The 21,464-nt window shown below is 39.8% G+C and overlaps 1 protein-coding gene across 1 annotated transcript in view; it reads left to right on the forward strand.

Annotated features, from left to right (window-relative positions):
- tenm3 (teneurin transmembrane protein 3) overlaps positions 1-21,464 on the forward strand; it is a 517,897-nt gene that overhangs the window by 490,903 nt on the left and 5,530 nt on the right. Inside the window, 13 exon segments of the mRNA XM_034688142.1 lie at positions 1,593-1,697; positions 4,094-4,224; positions 8,034-8,203; positions 9,916-10,042; positions 16,183-16,380; positions 16,575-16,634; positions 17,426-17,770; positions 18,051-18,295; positions 18,373-18,554; positions 19,055-19,257; positions 20,363-20,473; positions 20,569-20,711; positions 20,824-20,948. Of these exon segments, the coding sequence (XP_034544033.1) occupies positions 1,593-1,697; positions 4,094-4,224; positions 8,034-8,203; positions 9,916-10,042; positions 16,183-16,380; positions 16,575-16,634; positions 17,426-17,770; positions 18,051-18,295; positions 18,373-18,554; positions 19,055-19,257; positions 20,363-20,473; positions 20,569-20,711; positions 20,824-20,948 (2,145 nt within the window).

Genomic DNA, 21,464 nt, shown 5'->3' on the forward strand with positions numbered 1-21,464 from the left:
CGAGTGCAACGTTTCTCTCCATCAATTCACGTACATTATTTATAGTTTGCCATCCTCGCCATCATCTGCAGGGAGAGCCGGGCCTGCTGCTCCGTTTTGTGAAATCACATTATCTGAAAGAGCAGCACAGAAATGGAAAACAAGCAAATATAGCTGTTGTGTTCTGTCGCTCTGATGATGATTGCTTCATGAAAATTGGTGAACTGTTTGTAAATTAAAGATGAACGATATTTTACATGGACAGAAACAGGGAAATATTATATCAGGATATTATCATGGACAGGCTGTGATAAAATCATTTATAACATTTTATATAAAGCTCTGTATGAGACTGAGACTAATGAGGAAGATTAATGGATTTTTCCCCATTCAATTTATTTATTTTAAACAGTGTTTTAGTTTTAGTTTTTTCACAACATAAGAAGAACTTCTCTCACTGCGTTGATCAAAAAAACAGCAAAATAGACGGACATAAAATGTACGTTTAATATATATTAAAATTCACTTAGAAATTAATTAAACTAAGAGACACCTTCTATTCTTTTTTATTACATTTATATTTACAAAATGTTAATTTAATCATTTATTTTGTGTTTTTCTCTTTATCTTATTCTACATTATTTCATATTCTCTCACAAACTCATACTTTTGTAGTGACTAGTGGTAATGACGCCATCCCATTGATATTGTTGAGTCATCAGACATTGAGTCCAATGTTGAAGTCACCAAAGAAGAAGCTGAGTTGAGTCAAGATTAAGACCCTGTTACCTGAGTCTCATTCTGAATCGAGTTCTTTCAAGAAATAAAAGGAGGAGCTATATTTAACTCCAAAGCTTTGACAGTGTGACTAACTGTGTGGGACCTTTTGGATGTGTGGAAAACACATTTCATTTATTAACATCCAGCTCTGACTGATCCTGTTGGCATGTGTGGATTTTAATTTTCATTGAAGTTACACTGCTATGTGTAACAGAGTATCTATTATGTAAAGATCAAGATCAAAGAAGTCATAAAACTCTGAACTTACTTGGTGAAACCAAAATGCATTCATAAAATGTATGTGTTTAAGTGTTAAACAACTGGGACATCAAATGTTTTATTTTTCTTTTGATTTTTTTTTCTATTACAACATGAAAGTCAAACTAATCAGGAATATTCAAAAGAGAGACTTCAAAATGGTCTACAGTTCAGTTTGCCACTCTCTTTCACAATCTGAAACACACACACACGCACGCAAGCACGCAAGCACGCACGCACGCACGCACGCACGCACGCACGCACACACACACACACACACACGGCTATTAGTCCTGTGAGAGGTCAAGGGGAACCTAATTAAAGGAGACTGGGTGAAGTTAATACCTGCTCTGTGCTCCATTAGCAGCTTCAAACACCAACCGGGAAATTAATTGTTCTGTTTACTCTCCTTCACCTCCATCTCTTTCCTCTCCCTCTCTCTCTCACTCTATCTCCTCCTCTGTTTTCCTGTCCTTTAACCTCCGTCTGTTACACGGTTTTTGACCTTTTCTCCCATAATGGAAAAGTGAATTAATGCCATTGTTCAATCATCTCTCTGTGTTTCTGTGTTACAGATCAGCTTCGTAACAGCTACCAGGTGGGAAACGACCACTCACTGAGGGTTATCTATGCCAACGGGATGGACACACACTACCAGACCGAGCCTCATATACTAGCAGGTAAACAGGAAACCCTGAATGTGTTATTAACCTATCAGAGGTTTAATGGTGAGGGTTTTCCTTCTTTAATGAAGTCCTACAAAAAGTCGGTGCTAAAAGCTCACCTGAGACTTGTAGACTGGGTCCAAATGTGTTGCCCTTTGTTGGACACAAAATCAACGGCTATGGTAAAGTTGTGTAAGGAATGAATGGATGAATCAATAAGTGAATTGATGATTGAATGAAATATTTCTTGTAAAGAAAATTTGCTTCATATCAAAGCATAAAAATACATCATAAATGGCAAAGACATAAACAACCAGACATACAGCACAAAATAAACATTAAACTAAGTCATTAAAAAGTACATCATCAAAGCATTGTATGGTGACTTAGGAGGAATATAAAGTGCTATGTTCAATAAACACAGAGAGCAAAGTTGAGACTGTGAACCAGAGGGAACTAACACTCTTTCAGTCCTCAACCTGGGCATACTGTCCCTGCGCCCTGGAGTAAAAAGTGTATATTCAGACCAGAGGGGGCGCAGTGAGCCACGTGGTGTGTTTCCATCAAGCAGTACAGTTTGGTTCAGTTCACTGTAAACCTCTTACTTGGTTGGTAGGGGTGTAAGCCAGATGGCAATACAGCATGACATGATAGCAGCACAACACTTTAGACCAACCAACGGATTGCAGTGTGTCTGGCATTACACACTGCAAATATGCAAAAACAACATAAACAATAACATTATGCAAAAAACTTTTTCAAGCTAAAATGAAGATGTTAAAAAATCCCAGTGTATTCATCGGTATACATTTGATTTAATTTTTCTACACTATAAATTTGAGCCATGTTTCAAACTTAAACATCCACCTCTGAGGGTAGTTTCAAAGCCAACTTATTCTTTCTCTTTTCTAGACAGCCACTGGTTTGCATTCATCACAGTAGAAATCAAATCAGTAAAATACATAAAAAACGATCTCACAGGGTGTTTAGGTGTTCTAGATATACTGCAGGTGATCTGTCATAATAAACAGGCCTGCTTGTTTTTGTGTCAGCCGTTTGTCATCTTTGCACAGTAATATAGCGAGGACTATTCAGATTTACAGGCCTGCTTTTACCGCTGAACAATAAAAGATTAGAGTAGTAAATACAGAAGAGATGCTCACAGTGATTGATGATAAACTGAAGTAGGTGTCAAGTCTCTGCAGAGTTTAATATTATGGGTTAAAAGCTGCAACACAACAGCATGCTGTGTTAACTAGTTAGTAGCAATAAAAAAAAGGTGGATATCATTTCTGATTTGAATGAAATGGTCAACATTAAAAAAATTCAAACCATAAACTTTGTGGAAACAGTGCAGACGAGCAAGAAGCATCATCAAAGTTTAAGTTTCCCTGGACTTACTTGTAGTTGGATATAACACTCACTCAGGCTATATTTTTTCAATGTTTCAAGCTTTTGTGTTTCATTTTTTTGACGGAGAAGTTCAAAGAAACACCCAAGAAAAATATAATTCCACTGTTTCACTATTTGTGTATCTGGGCAATTTTACGAGAACCATTGCTTCTTTCCTTTGTGCTAGGATAAGCTTTAAAACCACGTCAAGAAACTACAATATATCCAGAACTCTACCGCCCGCCTGCTCACCCACACCCGCTCCCCAGACCACATCACCCCTGTCCTCCGAAACCTCCACTGGCTCCCTATCAAACAGCGCATACATTTTAAAATCCTCCTCCTCACACACAAAGCCCTCCATAACCAGGCCCCCTCTTACCTCACCGACCTGCTCCACCACCACACCCCCTCCCGTAACCTCTGATCCTCCAACGCCCACCTCCTCTCCCCACCACCTGACACCAAGCACCGAACCTGGGGGGACAGAGCTTTCTCTGTCACCGTCCCCACCCTCTTGAACGCCTTACAACTAAACATTAGAACCTGCCCCAAACTGTCCACCTTCAAAACACTCACCAAAACCCACCTATTTAGAATTGCTTTTAACATACGATTGCTTTTAAATGTATTTTATTCATGTTTTTATTATTCTGTTGTTTTATATGATGTTTTATCCTTTGTGCTGCGTCTTTGAGTTTTTAGAAAAGCGCTTTATAAATAAAATGTATTATTATTATTATTATTATTATTATTATTAAAACAAATAACTGTTCTAACTGGAGGAGCCTCCGGGTTTACAAAACCACTCTAAACAGTACCACGTCACTAGATAATTTTTTAGGTAGTGAGCAAGGCCAGAGGATATTTTGCTGAAGTCCAATTAATTCTCTGAGGCTAAATTGATCCATCAAATGTGAATACATTGAACAAGCTGCAGGATCATGTGCAGTGCATTTTGAATATTAAGATGCTGAATCGATATTCTGCTTTCACATCTTTCTAATTTTTATTTGCAGGTGCTGCAAACCCGACTGTTGCCCGACGTAACATGACGTTGCCGGGGGAGAACGGACAGAACCTGGTGGAGTGGAGGTTCAGGAAGGAGCAGACTCGAGGAAAAGTCATCGTGTTTGGGAGAAAGCTCAGAGTGAGTGCATTTTTTAACGCAGAATATTAGAAACTTGCATCACTGATTACCAATGAATGTGTTAACCCCTAGCTCCTCTCCATCTTCAACCTCTTGTCTAAACACTTTCACTACTGGCATCAGAAAACCAGCAAGGCAGTGGCACGTTTGCTGCTTTGGAACCAATGGGTGATATCATGGTTGCTTTCTGTTATTAACACAGTGTTTTAGTTGTAGCTTAACTTATACATACTTCTGCATTAAATCTATGAATTGATTAATCATGAGCAGATTAATTCATAATAAAAATACATGTTTTTGCAGCTGGAGGTTAAACACATGAGAAAAAACAGGCTTCAGGAAGGATACTTTTAGAGTTTCAAAGTCACTGACCAGTGTTTGTGCTGTTTCAAAGGAAAACTCTCACAGAAGAAGTAAAAACATATAGGCACTGGACGTTCATTTGACTTTCATGCAATAAGGCAACAAGGCAACAAACCCCACTGTTTTACTCTCAACATCCCCCCTCTGTGATCAGCTTCTGTGGAATACAGAGCACTTCCTGTTTCTGTGTATCATGTCATTGAGTCCGTTGTTCTTAGGAGCTGTTAGCAGAGAACAGGACAGATGGGACAGATTCAGACATCGGTCTGAATATTACATGAAGTGCTCCCTAACTAGCCCTGCATAATCGAAGGAAAGTGTTCCCCCGTGAAGCATCCTGAGAGTCTGAAACACACAGCGGTGCCACTCTCAGCATGGTTCCATAAACAGTAATGAATGTACCAGCATGTGCGGGGGGCTGTTGTACTTTGAGTGAGCAATAATTAGCTTAAAGGTGAGCAGAAATACAACATGTGTGCTGTGCGTGTCAGCTGCATGTTTGGGATTGAAATGGATAAGAGTTTGATCTTATTTCAGCTTCCTCATTCCAGAAACAACATGGTTTAAGACAGTAATGATGACAAGGTGACTGTTAACAACTGTAACTATAATCCAGCATTTTCTCTGTATTATGATATTCACACTGTGTCTACAATTTCTGATTATCCCACTGGAAGCTTTGGATTGTGCACCAGATGCAACTAAATGGAGGGATTCTTGTTTCTATAAGATAATAAAAAATCCTGCTGACAGACGCAGACTGAGCAAGGCTGAAAGTTGTTATGGATAATAAATGAAGATTTCTCTGTTTATTGTGTTCAAGTAAACATCCTTGACAACCAGTGCTTTATTTAATACATTTAGAAACATAACTGTAATGACTGCAACGTAATTCTAATGAACACATAATGGATAATTCAAATACGTGCAAACAGCACAGAGACGCCGTGTTTGCTCGCTCTGTGAGTTAGCCTGTTTTTTTGTCTCAGTTGTACAGGTTTAGCAGTCACAAAAGTTGTGCATTTTTTTTGTGGTCCTCAAACTACATGGACCAACTAACAGAAAAGCATAAAACAGGCTAAAACTGGTTCGAAATCAGAGACCACAGCTGCAGTTTTAGTCTAGACCAGGGTTGGGAGCTGCATGTGGCTCTTTGTCAACTCTCCAGTGGCTCTCAGTGGCCATGCCAGAAAAACAAAACACACAAAATAAACATCTTTTTTTATTTTTTCGTTTTCATTTATTATTGTTGTTGTTGTAAAGTGTTTTTAGGTCCCCTACCTGTAAAAAATGAACAGCCCTACACCAAATTATCATTGTTTTCATACATTTTCTTCAACTTCAGCGCATCTGTGTGGCCAATCAAAGCACAACTCTCACATAAAACCCCAATTGGAGCGACTAAAAACCTCCCAAAACGTCACCAACTTGTGTTTGAAACATGGAATACTATTAACAACAACTATATGAGCATGATGAAATATGCATTTGGAGTCCTGTCCATCCTTGGACTATTGTACATGAGCAGGTTTTCTCATCCATGATCTGTATAAAATCCAAACCCCACTCCTGCCTCAAGGATACGAAAGCGTGCAGTCTTATGTGAGGATCAAAGTTACATCTTACAGCCCTGATATGGAGAAAATTTGCAGTGATGTTAAAAGAAAATGCATTAAATGGGTTTGGAAGCTCTTTAGTAGGCTCAGCTGTGCAACCAAGCATTCCTTTTTTGTATGATTTTGTTATTTAAAGGATCCCCACCTGTTTTATGCTCAGGCCCAATGGTTGATTGCTATATTTGGCTGAGGTCAGAGAAGATGATTACCTTGCTTTTATTGTAATTTTATGAAAATGGTGGTCAGATTTTAGGAGGACTTAAAGAAGGCTCAGTCTACATTTACTATTTTTGACTCATCTATTTTGATACTAAGGTCCATTTCAATCATTTGTTCAAAGAGAAGGAATGAGAGTGTTCTTACGTTTACTACTTTCATTTGAATCAATGTCCCACAAGGCTATATGTTATTCAATTTATTTCTGCATAAAAGATAAATTATATTGTGCCTGCAGGAATTCATTGCCACTTTAAAGTAGGTATGTGGGGTTCTTTTCAACAAATATTCAGTTTTGTGTTTTGCTGATGAAAGCATTACAGATGACCAAACACGTAAATGGTTTTCTTTATTGTATTTTCTAATTCCATAAATGGAATGAAATATGATACTGTTATAACAGAAATGCCAGGTTTGGTGTAACAATCACAAATTTGCTCACTGGATTGTGGTCATATGTAAACACATGAGCACTCTTTTAGGTTTAATAGTTTTTTTGGCAGGCTTACACTCAAAGGGCTGCCTCGCCTTCAGTGAAAGGACAGTTTTTTGGGGGGAGAGGGGCAGGAGGGGTTTATATAAAAGGATCCTGACCTCTGGTCCAGAGTGAGTGATTCCATGCAAGCACCAGACGTTCAAACAGTCCTTCTTGGCATTAAGTGAAACTAAAAGTCTCCGTTTGCTTAAATTCATGTGAACATGAAACCTGCCAGTCTGCAGGATGATCAGTTACCCTGATATGATGATGCTCGCTCTCTGTGTGACTCTTGGCTGTTACACTGATGCTTTTTCATCCAGCTGGCTAAAAGCCATCGTCCCAATATCCCCCCCTCTATCTGCCCCCCCTTCACTCACCTCTCTGCATTCAACTGGTGCTAATTCACAAATGAATGAGTGGCTGAATGAGGAGATGAGAGAAATGAGTGTTGAACATGTTCCAGCAGGCCTCTCTCTTTAATGAAACACGTCTGAGGAACAATCGATCGGCTGATTCTGAGTGTTTCCCTCGATCAGGGAGCTGTGAGGTGAGCTCAGAGCTGAACCTGGACCATCGGTCTTTGTAAATGTGAGTTTGAACAAACAGAACGTCATTCAGAGAGCCATAAAGAAAGTCAGCCGGCTCTGTGATAACGCTGTGTTTAATGGATCCTGGATCTTTTTCCCTGGCTAAAACACCATCTAACACCTGGGCTTCTTTACTGTCTGTTTGTTTGTTTGTTTGTTTACCCAGGAGGATGACCCTTCATTTTGAACCATTTTTGTGTCTTTTACACCATGAACTCAAAAAACCTGATCATGCCAAATTACAGAAAAAATCCCCATGCCAACAACATCATAATACACACATACTGTTTAGATAATGTTTAGTTGATACACTTTTTAGGGGGAAAAGAATTACCCATGCAAATTTCATCAATGGATCATGCAAATGTTGAATTAATGGTCAAAAGCTTTGAATTAATTCTTGTGTTGCATTTTAAATAAGATATTTAAGCCCTTTATGTATTTGTCAACATGCATTAGTGTTTGAGAATACCGTAGTTCCACTCGCTTTGCATCGAAATCTGATCCAGTAGAATAAAACTCAATTCCCTGTGTTTGTGTCTCCTTCAGGTAAATGGCAGGAACCTGCTCTCCGTGGATTACGACCGTTCGCTGCGCACAGAGAAAATTTATGATGACCACAGAAAGTTCCTGCTGAAGATCATGTACGACACGCAAGGCCACCCAACACTCTGGATCCCCAGCAGCAAGTTACTGTCAGTCAACCTCACCTACTCCAGGTGAGACTGGTACACCTGGGGTTTTATCATTTCATGCCTGTCAACCTGTGTGGGTCACAGAGCTGATAGGCCAGTACGTGAGAGTATGAGGAGCAGGGATACCAACAAATAGATCACAGCAACACTTTTGTTTGTATTAGAGCAGGAGATAATTTAAAAAATCTGGCTGTTCTTCAGTGAGTCTGGTTCTGTTGCCAGTTGCACCAGCTGTGCATTAGTTGTGTCTTAAGTTTGGGTGTTAAGTCAACACTAAACCGTACGTTGAAACTAGTTCATTTGTAACTTTAGTTGTTGCATTGTTGGGTTGCACCATATGATTCATCTAAACGAATAGATTGCAATGTCCAAACTCAATTTTTCCTCCATTTGGCCAATCAGCTCAAAGCTCTTTCTTCAATGGGGTGTAGTTACAGTGCTTACTCTCATGTTCTCAGGATTACCTCTACAGGCTAATGGCTGAAAGTCACTGCCATTAACTCCAGTTTATTAACTGTCAGCAACGTTAAGGTATGTAAAGTATGACAAAGCATCATAATTACTCAGTGCAAAACGACTACAGTGACACTGAGCCGTGAAATCACCTACCACAACAAAGTGTGCAAAACCCTTGAACTCAAAAAGACTCCTTTATATAATAAATCACATTTTGAGGCTGAACTCTCCCTGAGGTTTAGGTGGTTTCTGGAATTTTGTTTGTCAAGAACCACATTTCTGACCTTTACGAAACAAACAAACATCTGCCACATGGTGTGGATTCTGTTACTTTTAATGGATAAAAGGAATGTTTAAAAACCCAAAGCAGCGACAGAAGGGATGGTATGCATAAAAAAAACAAAAGGTCTATGGAGGAGGAGTACAAACTTTTTCTCATGTAATACACACCAGCGTGTGTGCATGGTTGTAGAGACACCCAGTGTTAACATTAAGGACTGCATTTAATAAAGCAAGGAGAGCAATTATAACCAGAGTCTCAACCTACAAAAAGATGAATCCCATTGAGCTTAAGTGCCCCAAATGGCCAGATGGTGGTGCTGTTATTCACTGCAAAAACATACTTTAAGTAAAGTTATGTGACTCCTGCTTTTCAGATTTTAATGTCAACACTGAATTTGTTGAACAGCTTTGAGGTATGCACGCCTTATAATTACAAAAATATTGCGATTATTGATTTCATTGCTTGTTTTAAAGGGACAGAGCACAGTGGTGAACAAGTTTGCAAGAATGCTAATTTCCTTCTGTAGTCCATAAAATATAAACACATTTATATTCCTTCTATGTAAAGAGCAATTTTCAGGAGCGGTCATTTAAATGGAATCTGAAGGACATTCTCCTGTTGTGTATGGAGGACTTCCAATATTTACTTTCTTTGCTGCTTGGCATTAGGGAAAAATAATCCAAAAGTATGGCCAGCATCATTGGCCACCATCGCCATCATTAGCAGCAGCTTAATGACAGACATCTGCCTGTTGTTGCTTGCAGATTCAATTTACAACAACAACTGTCTTTTGAATTATCAACTATTCACAGAGCACTTGTTAAAACCCAAATTATGAGTGCTCCGTAGTGGCAGAACAACAGTTTAAAGAAGGTTCATGTTTAGAGAAAAGAGGTAATGATACAGTGCAGGTTTTTTTTAATGATTTTAGATGTTTCAACACTGTAGTCAGCTGTCACAGAGTCTTAAATTTCTGTATGTGTGTTTATGTGTGCAGCACGGGGCAGGTGACAGGCCTGCAGAGGGGTCCGACCACAGAGAAGTGGGAGTATGACAGTCAGGGACGAATCATCTCCAGAGTGTTCGCTGATGGAAAGACGTGGAGCTACACTTACCTGGATAAGGTAAGACAGGACACACTGACAGACATGAAGTACTGTACAGGATATTCACATATACACAAAGGAAAGTGTATTCAACAATAACAGGGCAGATGTATTAAATACAATACAAAGATGAAAAATAGTAGAAAGAAAAAGTAGTAGAAGGAATATCACACGTTGTTCATAAAAATGACTATAATTAACATCAATGCCCTTTTATGAGCTACAAAGGCAAACAAGACCATCTGCAGAAGATGTAATACTTGTTGTTTTTAATGCCTAAAACTGTAGGATGAGGTTTTTGTAAAGCTGGTGATCTGGTTTGCTTTTGTAAGACATAAAGATGCGTCATTATCGATTTCAATCTGTTCCACAACCAGTTTAAAAACTCTTCACAGGTTGCTTTCAAAAGCACGTCTTAAACATGTAAAGGACATAATCAGCAAAGAGATTAGAGGCACTGCTTTGTCCACAGGGGGTCCTAAAATTGACACAAACAAAAAGTTCCTCACAGGAGCCTTAAAATACAACTTGTAGATAAAAAACAACACCTTTTAAGAAGATAATTTGGCAGAAACGCTGCACACAACTCATGAATAAAAGAAGAAATGACAAACTGACGTACACACGCACGCACGCACGCACCCACGCACCCACGCACGCACACATACACACACACAGACAAAGGGAGAGAGACTTTGTTCTTTGTTTTCTCCACTCACAAAGAAAGTTTCCGAGTTTTTAATAAATTCCGGTCAAACAAAGTCAGAAGCACTAATTGAAGCTTTTTTTCCCAGGTGAGAAATTTTCTGTCACAAAGTAAGAGCCAGCCACAAAGAGTGCTCTTAGAAAAAGACATTCCACTTCCCCTAGAGATGGAGAGACGACTCACCTCCCCTTCAAAGAGGGAGGAGAGGGGGAGAAAGAGCTTTCAATAGTGTAAAAAAAAAAGAGGACACAAACACAGCTCCCTCGTCAAATCAGCGTGAGACAAGAGGGGGAAATTAGACAATGGGAGAAGAAAAGTAAAAAGAGAGTAAAATAAACATACCTCACACTCTTGTAATCTATTGGTCACATTGTAATCCACATGGTGGTGGTGCTAATAAGGCATTTACACTTTCACTATATTTCAGCATAAGTGGGATTTAAGGATACAAGCAACTCTTATGAACAGCTTTGTATTGATGCATTTAAAGAAAAGACTGATGTGTATTTTCAGCTCTTGGAGCTCAAACATTTGCATTTGCAAACTGGTCTACATATTTGAAGATCTGCACATGTATTTGTGGATCTGTGTACACGTATGTGGATTCATTTATACATTTGTAAATTGTTTTGCAATTTACAGCTCCATAGAGGCTCTTTCAAATCATGTGGTGAGTTTGGCACCAGTTAAAGCTGGGGTTGGTAGTCAGATTTAGATACACTTTTTGTTATACTGGTTAAATTATCTTTATGTCCCGATGACTATCAGTACATTATGTGTTCTTAAAAAAGAGCCCCTATCTACAGCCGAAGTAAACCTGGGAAAACACCAACCAATCCCTGCCATCAGGAGCCAAATTATGATACCATTCAAATCCTGTCCTGCCGTTCTGTCCGCCTCCTGCGCGCACATTTCATGTTTGTTTGTGTTTTTAACTTTCACTATGAGAATGTTTTGGTGTTTTCTTACTGCTGAGTTAGAAATGAGTTGACGTAGTGCAAAACACAAATGATGTGCTGAGGACCGTTTTTTAATCAGTCACGATCATAGGTCGCGAATCAGCGGTGCTCGCACATGTGAGCGGGGGCGTCATTTTGGAGGAGCTCCGAGGGGAGGAAGGGGAAGGGGTTAGACGGAGTCCTGAAGAAATGCTACATTCAAATTCATGCTAGTTTCCTGTGACTACCAACCCTATCTTTAAGCTTAGTAAGCGGGTGAACTATGTTAACTGATTAACTAGGCAAAGTCCCAACTGTCTTGGCCTGTGGTTGCCTTGAACCCTTGGCTCTTTACTGCATGCCTCCACTCTCTCTTTCCCCTTAATTAAAGGCAAAAGGCCCCCTATAAAACTCAAAAACACCTTGTAATTTCATGCACACTTTACCTACATGAAAACGTAGGTGAGCAAGAAACAAGTCCTGCATTTTGCAAGCTCTGTTTGTATCTTTTGTTGAATAGAGAAACAAATTAGATCACACCACAAACAGAATCTGATTTTATGGAAACACTTCGGTGAACTTGCTCATGAGCCAGCTAATGAACTAGCCATGCATGTTGGTCCTTTAGATTTAATCTTAGAAAATTTGCTAACCTCTCCAGCTTCACCTTCTCCTTCTCCTCCTCACTAATTGTTTACTGAGATGCCAAATAAGGGAATTCAGAAATGCAGTTGACTAACTAGCGGGCAACACTACTGCAGATTTGAATAGTTGTTTCCATCTTTCCTTGTCCCTCCTTGGCATAAAAAGATACAAAGAAACTATAAGAGAAAACAAGGACGTATGTGTCATATAGGAAAGAGTGTTCCTTTCCTTTTTTCCCTCTGTGATCAAAGTGATCCCAAAGGGATATAAAGAGATTTATCCCTCTGTTGAAAAGAGATGGATGACTGGGTTTGATTCTTAAGGAGAAAGAGGAGACAAGGAGTCACCTGAAGGAGGACAAAGCGGTAAAAATCCTCTAAAAGTGGAGGAAGATATTTGTGAAAAAGGGAGAGAGAAAGAAAGAGGTGCTTAAAAAGGAGAGACTTTAAAAACTGGTCCACCTTGTCTTTCAAAGAGAACAAGAGAGGAGAGTCCCTGTAGTAAAATTACAAATAGAGGGAGGACGAGCAGGAGGAGACAGGAGGGATAAATCAGACTCTTTTTGTGTTTGTTAGCTCTGGAAGACGGAGGAAGAGACAGATGAAGCCCGACACTAAACAGCAGTGAGCCTTGTTTGTGCACGGTGAGAGAAAGGGATGATAGAGAGAGATGGAGGAGGAGAGACAGAGAGGGATATTTAAGAGAGTCTGCAGAGACAGCAGCACGACGAGGAAACAAGACCCAGGGGACGTTAGCTAAAGCATGTTAGACAGAGAGAGGAGACACAGAGACAGAGTGGAATAACTGCACGAAAAGGAAGAATGATTGGGAGGGAGAAAGTATAATACAGAGAAGATGAAGAAATAACAAGAGAGAAAAATATACATTATGGTGTCAGAAGACTAGATGAATCAGCTACAGTGTACTGAATTCCTTTTGCAGAAGATGTAATTCAAATTAAAATCAGATGTGTCTGCAAAGTGAAGAGGCAAATCTGCCTTGACCTTTGAAGAAACGCAGCCAATGTTTGTTGAACAAGCTTTCGACAAACCACAGAACAACAATACAAAGTTATTGTAACTGAACAATATTTAACTTTTACATATTTATATATAATAATTAACCATGATGGAAAGCTAATCAAATTTTTCCTTGTGATATTGATCAAAGGGTTCATTTAACGGATGAATGTAAGAAGTTGTGGACATTGTGCTTATTTCATTTAGAAGAGGTAGTTCATGTCATTGTTTCTTAATATTTTGGGCACAATTGTCACATTTCAGAAACAACAAAATATGATTTGTTTCTGTTATGGGGTCCAAAAAGGAAAAAACACACTACAGGAAACTACAGAAGCTTCCAAGCAGCAGAAAACTAGATTTTACCAGGTATTTTGTTTTAGAATGACAGTATTAAAATTTGATGGCAGGACCCTCAACAATAATGAATAAAACAGGAGAAGCTGACAACAAGAGAAGAGACTGAAGTGAAAACAAGCAAAAGAAAAAGAAGCAGAGGAAGGTGAAAAAACGAGGAGGAAGGGCACTGAACACAAAAACTAAACAGACGATATGAAGGGGTGGCATACATGAAGAAGAGCTTTTTCTCTCTCTCTTTGGATAAATGAGACACACTCTATTACTCCATGTGTCACTCTATGCACAGTCTCACCTTCCCCTGCTCCTGTTTTTTCATTCACGTCCCGTCTCCATCTGTCACGTTTGCTCCTCGCTGAAAACACTCACAGGAAGACGCTTTGGGAGACAGAGTGTGAAAAAACAGGATTGATCATGTTCCGGGACACACACAACATGCTGGCTGCTGTGTGGAGGGTTTTTATGGTGATGCTCTGTGACTCCAAATTTCATCTCAGTGTTACATTGATAATAATTATCTAAACATCAGCATCATGGCTCAGCCTCAATTGTTGAATGACTCTTTTCTCTGGGCGATCAATGTGTCTCTCCATCTTTCATCCCCCTGGTGCTGTGGTTGTGAGTGATTGCTGGCCTCAGCCATACAGATTAATGGCACCACAAATATTGGTGTTTAAAAGTGTTTACTACACGTTTAAGTTATATATTGTACATCACGCAATCACTTGACTCTGTGATCCTCCATCCCTCCTGCAGCAAAGAGTCTGCATCTCATTTTTTCCTGAAGTTTGATATTTTAAAGTCTCATGAAGGTGAATGGGCTCCATCTTTATTTGTATACAGCACAGCAAGGTCTGACCTGTTCACAAGTGGTCACTAGAGACGCATTTGGGGACGCATGATGACGCGAAGTGTGATCACTTACACTCAGAGCTGTCCACCTGTGATCTAATCACCCAGGAGGCGCATTATTTATATCAGGTCTGAACCATCCCGGTATTCCATAAACACTCAGAGCCTCTCTAGTCTAACAACTTAACAACTCTGGTCAACACAGATATCAAACTTTGGCACACATAAGGGTGGACTCACTCATTCATCAACTAATGGATTAGCTATGGGTGTATTCATGGTGTAGGCTAACCCTTCACTCCTTTCCATCTCAACCTTCTCATCCATATATGGCTCCAGAAAACCATCCTGGCAATTGAATAACAAACTGCAGGCACCTTACATGCAAGTCAAGAATTTAATGGCAGGCATTAACACTAGCTTCAACTGTTATTTGCAGTCTGTGACTTAAACAAAAAGAAGAAAGAACAGAAAATAAGTATAACAGTAAAAGAGGAAGAAATTCATCAATTCCTCCTGAGCCACAGCAGTTTAATTCACCATTAATACACCACTCTTCCGCCTCCATTAGCAGAGCTCTGCACTGTGCTTCAGGACAACACATAGCAGGTCATCCAAGTTGAGGAAAACGATGTATTCAATGTGCGTCCAGAAAATGTGTTGTGTCATGTTTTAGTTTGGAAGCAATTTCCTTGACCCGCGCAGCCATCTGTGCCTCTCACAGGAAATGTTGGGCTTCTATTTTCCTGAAGGTTTGAACATGTTCAGACCACAGACAATTCACTTTATGCTATATACAATTTTTTCTTTCCAGAAAGGTTTCATAACTGTCCTCGCTTCTTTTGTGCTTTTGTTCAGACTTCTCAAAATTGTCCCCAGCTGGGGTTCAGATTCACAAATGGCAGGATCAGCAGGGATCAATGCTGTTCAAGCAAATGCATTAATATTTTTGGATGACAATTTATTATGTTGAATACCTTGTCCAGTCTTTTGACACTGGGTTGTATTTATGAAGGTATTTTTAAGGACACATGCAGGGAACTTTTTGAAGCTTGGAGGTGTTAGCAAACTCGAACAGGCAGCAAAGATTTTACTTTCTAAAGCTTCCCCTAAAGAATCCAAGCATCAGCCCTCCACTAAGAAAAAATGATTATATACAGAATTCAGAGTGTGTCGATGCTGGAGGATTATGTAAAAGGGCAAACCACATATGTATTTTTTTTGTCCACTGTTGCTGCATTTGAAATTCTGACCTTCTACAATAATTGCATGGCCACCATGCCGAGGTAGAGGTCTGGGTTATGTTAGATAAATGATGTTCTTGCGTTCAGGGTTAGGCATAGAAACGCTTATAGACAGTTCGTGGTTGCAGTCAATAAAAAGTCAATTAAGAGCAGATTTTTATTCTGGACACAAGTTTTGCATGAGAGTCAGGATTTGAAATCGAGCACAACTCTAGGAACATGGGCTGAAGGAACTGAAAGTCAAAAATCGATTTAAAATCATTTCTGGAGAATAATGACATTATTATAAAACGCAGGAGTTTGGACTGGTGCAGCATGAGATGTGTATTCAGTCCTCTTCAACCACTGTTTTGACAGCTGTTTAATCCCCCTTTATTTTGTCCTCCTCTCTCCTCAGTCCATGGTCCTGCTGTTGCACAGTCAGCATCAGTACATCTTCGACTACGACTCGGGGGACCGCTTGTCGGCCGTCACTATGCCCAGCGTGGCTCGTCACACAATGCAGACCATCAGATCCATCGGTTACTACCGGAACATCTACACCCCACCAGAGAGCAACGCCTCGGTCACTGTGGACTACTCTGAGGACGGACAGGTGGGGTTTTTTCTTCACATGGATAACATGTATTGTGTTGTTATTATAACTAGGGATCTACTTCTGTTTATCACTCCACATCTACAGCTTTCAGTTTCATGACTTTGAGGCATTTCTGCGGTTATTTGCATTTCTCCTGTCTTGCTTGGGTCAGATCTTGAAGTTAAATTAAATCTGATCTCCTTTGTCTGCAGCTCCTCAGGGTCGCACATCTGGGCACTGGACGCCGTATCCTCTATAAATATCGCAGACAGGTAAATACATTAAAAATGTTTCACGTAGAAAGACTTCTGCTGAAGAAACCTTTTGGATTTAGGAATTTAAGTCCAGTTTTCTTGGGATTAAACTTTGAATGACCATGACTGAGATTAATTTTAACTTAAAAAGACATTCATATGAGGTATAATGTGATGCCTATGCCTACTTTAAACTGTTAGGAATTTACATGTTTAACATTCTTTAAATATACTTTGACTTTTACATGCACCATTAGGAATCTAGCTACATACCTTCAAAAAAGTAATGAGGTGAAAAATGTGGCCATTTGGAACTCACCATGAACATCTCAGTACAGTGCATTTGTGAATACACCTATTGATTGTCTGTTTTATCTGTAGTTATACATTTGATCCTTATTTCCTTTATTTAATTTATGTTATCTTGTTGGATCCTCACCAAAATATTTAACATTTTCAATTTAATTTGAATTTCCAGAACTCTTTCACAGTTGTCTTTAAATGTAGGTGTACTGGATATATCCCACAGTATTCTGCTGCAGCTTTTTGTCTTTCCATTCTTTAAGAGTCTGTAGGTTCAGGGTTTTTGGGGTCTTGAATATATTGCTAAATGTTTTATAAATGCTGCTCCAACATAAACTCAGTTTTCCATTAATAAGTTGCCTCCATTTAGCCACTTAGTCTGCCTCATATTCCTCCATATTTCCTTTTACAGGGTCAATTTTCCAAGCGGTGTTGTGTGTATTAGGAGTATTGATATGAGGCACTTTTTAAACACACGTGGTTCTGCTTAAATTTTTTCTTTTCAGAACAAGCTGGCAGAGATTCTTTACGACTCTACCCGGGTCAGCTTCACATATGATGAGACTGCTGGTGTGCTGAAGACCGTCAACCTGCAGAGTGAAGGCTTCATCTGTTCCATCCGTTACCGGCAGATCGGCCCACTGGTCGACAGGCAGATCTTCCGCTTCAGTGAGGATGGGATGGTGAACGCACGCTTCGACTACACTTACGACAACAGCTTCAGAGTGACCAGCATGCAGGCTGTGATCAATGAGACACCGCTGCCTATCGACTTGTACCAGTTTGATGACATATCAGGGAAGGTGGAGCAGTTTGGAAAGTTTGGAGTCATCTATTATGACATCAACCAGGTGAGACAGTGTGGATGCCTTTGAATGTTGGGAAAATAAGAGAAAGGCTTTAAAATTCAGAGATGATTTGATCATATTAGGCGGACATTTAGATGGGGAGACAAGAATAAAAAAATATATATAAAGCTTATCTAAAAAAAAAGGTATTCATTTGGTTTCTATTATTAAAACAGGTGGCGAGTGCGTTAATCGTAGTCCCTGTATTGCTGTCTGACCAGGTCTTTTTGTAGGTGTAGGACATAATCTGTAGATAATCTGAATTTATCTTCCTGTGTCTCAGATCATCTCCACAGCTGTGATGACCTACACCAAACACTTTGACCAGCACGGCCGTATCAAAGAGATCCAGTACGAGATCTTCAGGTCCCTGATGTACTGGATCACCATCCAGTACGATAACATGGGTCGAGTCACCAAACGGGAAATCAAGATTGGACCATTCGCCAACACAACCAAATATGGTTATGAGTATGATGTTGATGGACAGCTGCAGACAGTCTCCCTCAATGAAAAGATGATGTGGAGGTAAGATTATGCCATTAACATGAATAGAGCACCTTTATTGACCATCTAAAGGTGCTAAAAGGTTTCTGGTTTTGCAGGTATAACTATGATCTGAATGGGAACCTGCATCTACTGAATCCTGGTAACAGCGGACGTTTAACTCCTCTACGGTACGATCTGCGGGACAGAATCACCCGTCTGGGAGACGTTCAGTACAGACTGGATGAAGATGGTTTCCTGAGACAGAGAGGAGCTGAGATATTTGAATACAACTCCAAAGGTGGGAACAAGTAATTTGTCCTCAATACTTTGTGACACCAGAAGGTGTCACAAAGAAGCTTATCAGATTAACCTTTTCGTATGAATGTATGACAGACACAGAAGCCACTAAAAGGCCAGATATGGCATGCACAGACACAAATAGCTGCTAATTAGTGCTAACATTTAACCAACAACTGAAAGATTAATGAAAATAAATACCCCCCTCCATATTTCACTTTCTGACTCACATGAATTTTCCTATCTGTTGTAATTGAAGGGAATAAAAAAAAAAGATGGTATAAATTCTGCACTAATAAACAAAATCATGTACCCAGTAGCTTTCATTAACCTTTCCTCACAACACAACAATTTGTATCCTACCATTCGTAAAAATAAAAGAACCCAACTGAAATCTGTATCAACAATCAAGGCCACCAAATTCTTAGAAAACTGAAGGCTATGATTAACTCCAATTTTTTAACTAGTCATTTAATTCTTATTCTTATCTTATTTATCCAGGGCTTTTAGTCCGTGTCTACAGCAAAGCAGCCAGCTGGACCATCCAGTACCGTTATGATGGTTTGGGTCGGCGCGTGGCTTCTAGAAACAGTCTGGGCCAACACTTGCAGTTCTTCTACGCTGACCTGAACTACCCTACTAGGATCACACACGTCTACAACCACTCCAGCTCGGAGATCACATCCTTCTACTATGACCTGCAGGTATGTACACTCCCATATTACCAACACATGCTTTATTTGTTTATGTTCAACTAGGGAAGTAAGTAAAATACGGTTTTGGTTTTAGTTCCAGTCATAACTTTTGATTTATGACGGTCAGTGTGGAGCAGGTTTCCCTTCAGTGACTTTAGGGGAAACATGGTGAATTTGAGAGGATAGAATGGTTTTCTCCATAGCAGACCCACTTTATCACAAACAAATATATTGTTTGCTGCTTTAAATGCGTCACAGGTAAAGGAGCCTGTAACACGTTGACAGCTGGAGAGGATTTTGGTTTATTGTGATGAATATGGTGTGTGCATCAGCTGCAGAAAGACCCACAAGGATTGATTGGAATTTGTCTTGGGGAGTTAACTTTTACAAAAAAAAAGGAAAATAGGAGAAGTAATAGTAGTATGACTCACTGGATGTAGACTCTGTACTCGCTCTTCCTCCTCCCTCTTCTCACTGTATGAGACACACACTGTGCTAAACAGCACTGTTATCAAGTCCCTCCTGCTTTGATTGTTGTGTGAACTCTCCTGTGTAACATCATCTGTTGCTTGTTTGGTAAGCCCAGCTGGTTGTGCTGGAGGTAATTAGGTAATGTCACCTTGTTGGGTTTAATCATTTTGATCCACCAAGAAACTGACATCAAGCTTCCTCTGGATGTTTGGGGGGGATGTGTTGAGAAAGAACAACACAGTGAGGGAGAAACAGAAAGAGGTGAGGCAGAATGGCGAGTGTATGAAGAGAGAAGAGATTAAGAAGCGAGTTGTATTCAGGCTTGAACTTCTCAACAGTTGACCAATAATTAATGATTTCAACGCTTGCTTCCCTGAGTTCAAATGCTCAATCAAACAGATTCCTTATCAAACATATCTTTAAGGAATAAAATAAACAACCTGACAAGAATTAATCTGATGCATAATGTCCTAACTGTGCAATGAAGAGATGGAGTATAAAAGGCTGAAATAAGATCTGATAAAGTATTCATTTAAATGTTTACATCATTATTTGAAGCCCTCCTGTTATCACTCATGAAAATGATTGTTATCATTATTGTATGCTGAAATCTGTGTAACTGTGGTGTGTTGTTGTTGCACAGGGTCATGTGTTTGCAATGGAGATCAGCAGTGGTGAGGAGTTTTATATTGCATGTGACAACACAGGGACCCCACTGGCTGTCTTCAGCAACAACGGGCTGCTGCTCAAACAGGTATGTATGCCAATGTTTGGGATATCTCTTTGTAGATTATGTTTCTGCATTTTGTGCCTCCAAATCTTATGAAAAATCTCTGTGTCTGTGTTTAGGTTCAGTACACAGCATATGGCGAGATCTACTTTGATTCCAACCCGGACTTCGTGCTGGTAATCGGCTTTCACGGCGGCCTCTATGATCCTCTGACACGACTGCTGCACTTTGGAGACAGAGACTACGACATCCCCGCTGGGAGGTCTGTGTTCTGTCACACACTCACTCACACGTTTTCTTGTCCAGTCATGATTGTTGACATCACTCCAGCTATGTCAGCATCACACCTGACTAAGTGTGTTTTTGCCCTGAAGGTGGACCACTCCTGACATCAGCACATGGACGCATGTTGGCAGAGACCCCCAACCATTCAACCTCTACATGTTCAGAGGAAACAACCCCATCAGCAAGATCCACCAGGTCAAAGAGTACGTCACAGGTAACAAAAGAGGTTTTTATTTTGAAAACATGAAGGTGGTAGACAATATGTGTAGATGGTCCGTCAGAAGAAAATGAAGCAACAGCTTTTAAGGGTTGTTCCAAACCTATTGCTCCTTAAAGTTAAAGTAAGGGTGTTCCACAGGGTCCTATACTTGGCCCCCTTTTATCCAATAACAGCTGTCTGCACTGTCTCAAGGGCGAATTTACAAAGCAGATTACACCAATGAAGCAACGCCTGTGAACTGGTTCAGGCATTTAACTCAAGCCGCACTGACTTCCATTTGCTAAGCTTCATTCTCACAATCACCTGACAAACGCATCATCCCAATAAGCAGTCTATTTGACAGACAAATTTATTGTCTGTCTTGGCTCTGTCGTTGTCACTGCTGCCATGCACCAAAAATCAATCAATCTGTCTTTATTTATCTAGTGCCAGTTCACAACAAATGTTATCTGAAGACGCTTCACAAAAAGAGCAGCTCTAAACCGTACTCTTTGTTTGTATTACAAAGAC

This window comes from Notolabrus celidotus, chromosome 7, assembly GCF_009762535.1.
Source record: "Notolabrus celidotus isolate fNotCel1 chromosome 7, fNotCel1.pri, whole genome shotgun sequence".
In the NCBI taxonomy this organism is placed as follows: Eukaryota; Metazoa; Chordata; class Actinopteri; order Labriformes; family Labridae; genus Notolabrus; species Notolabrus celidotus.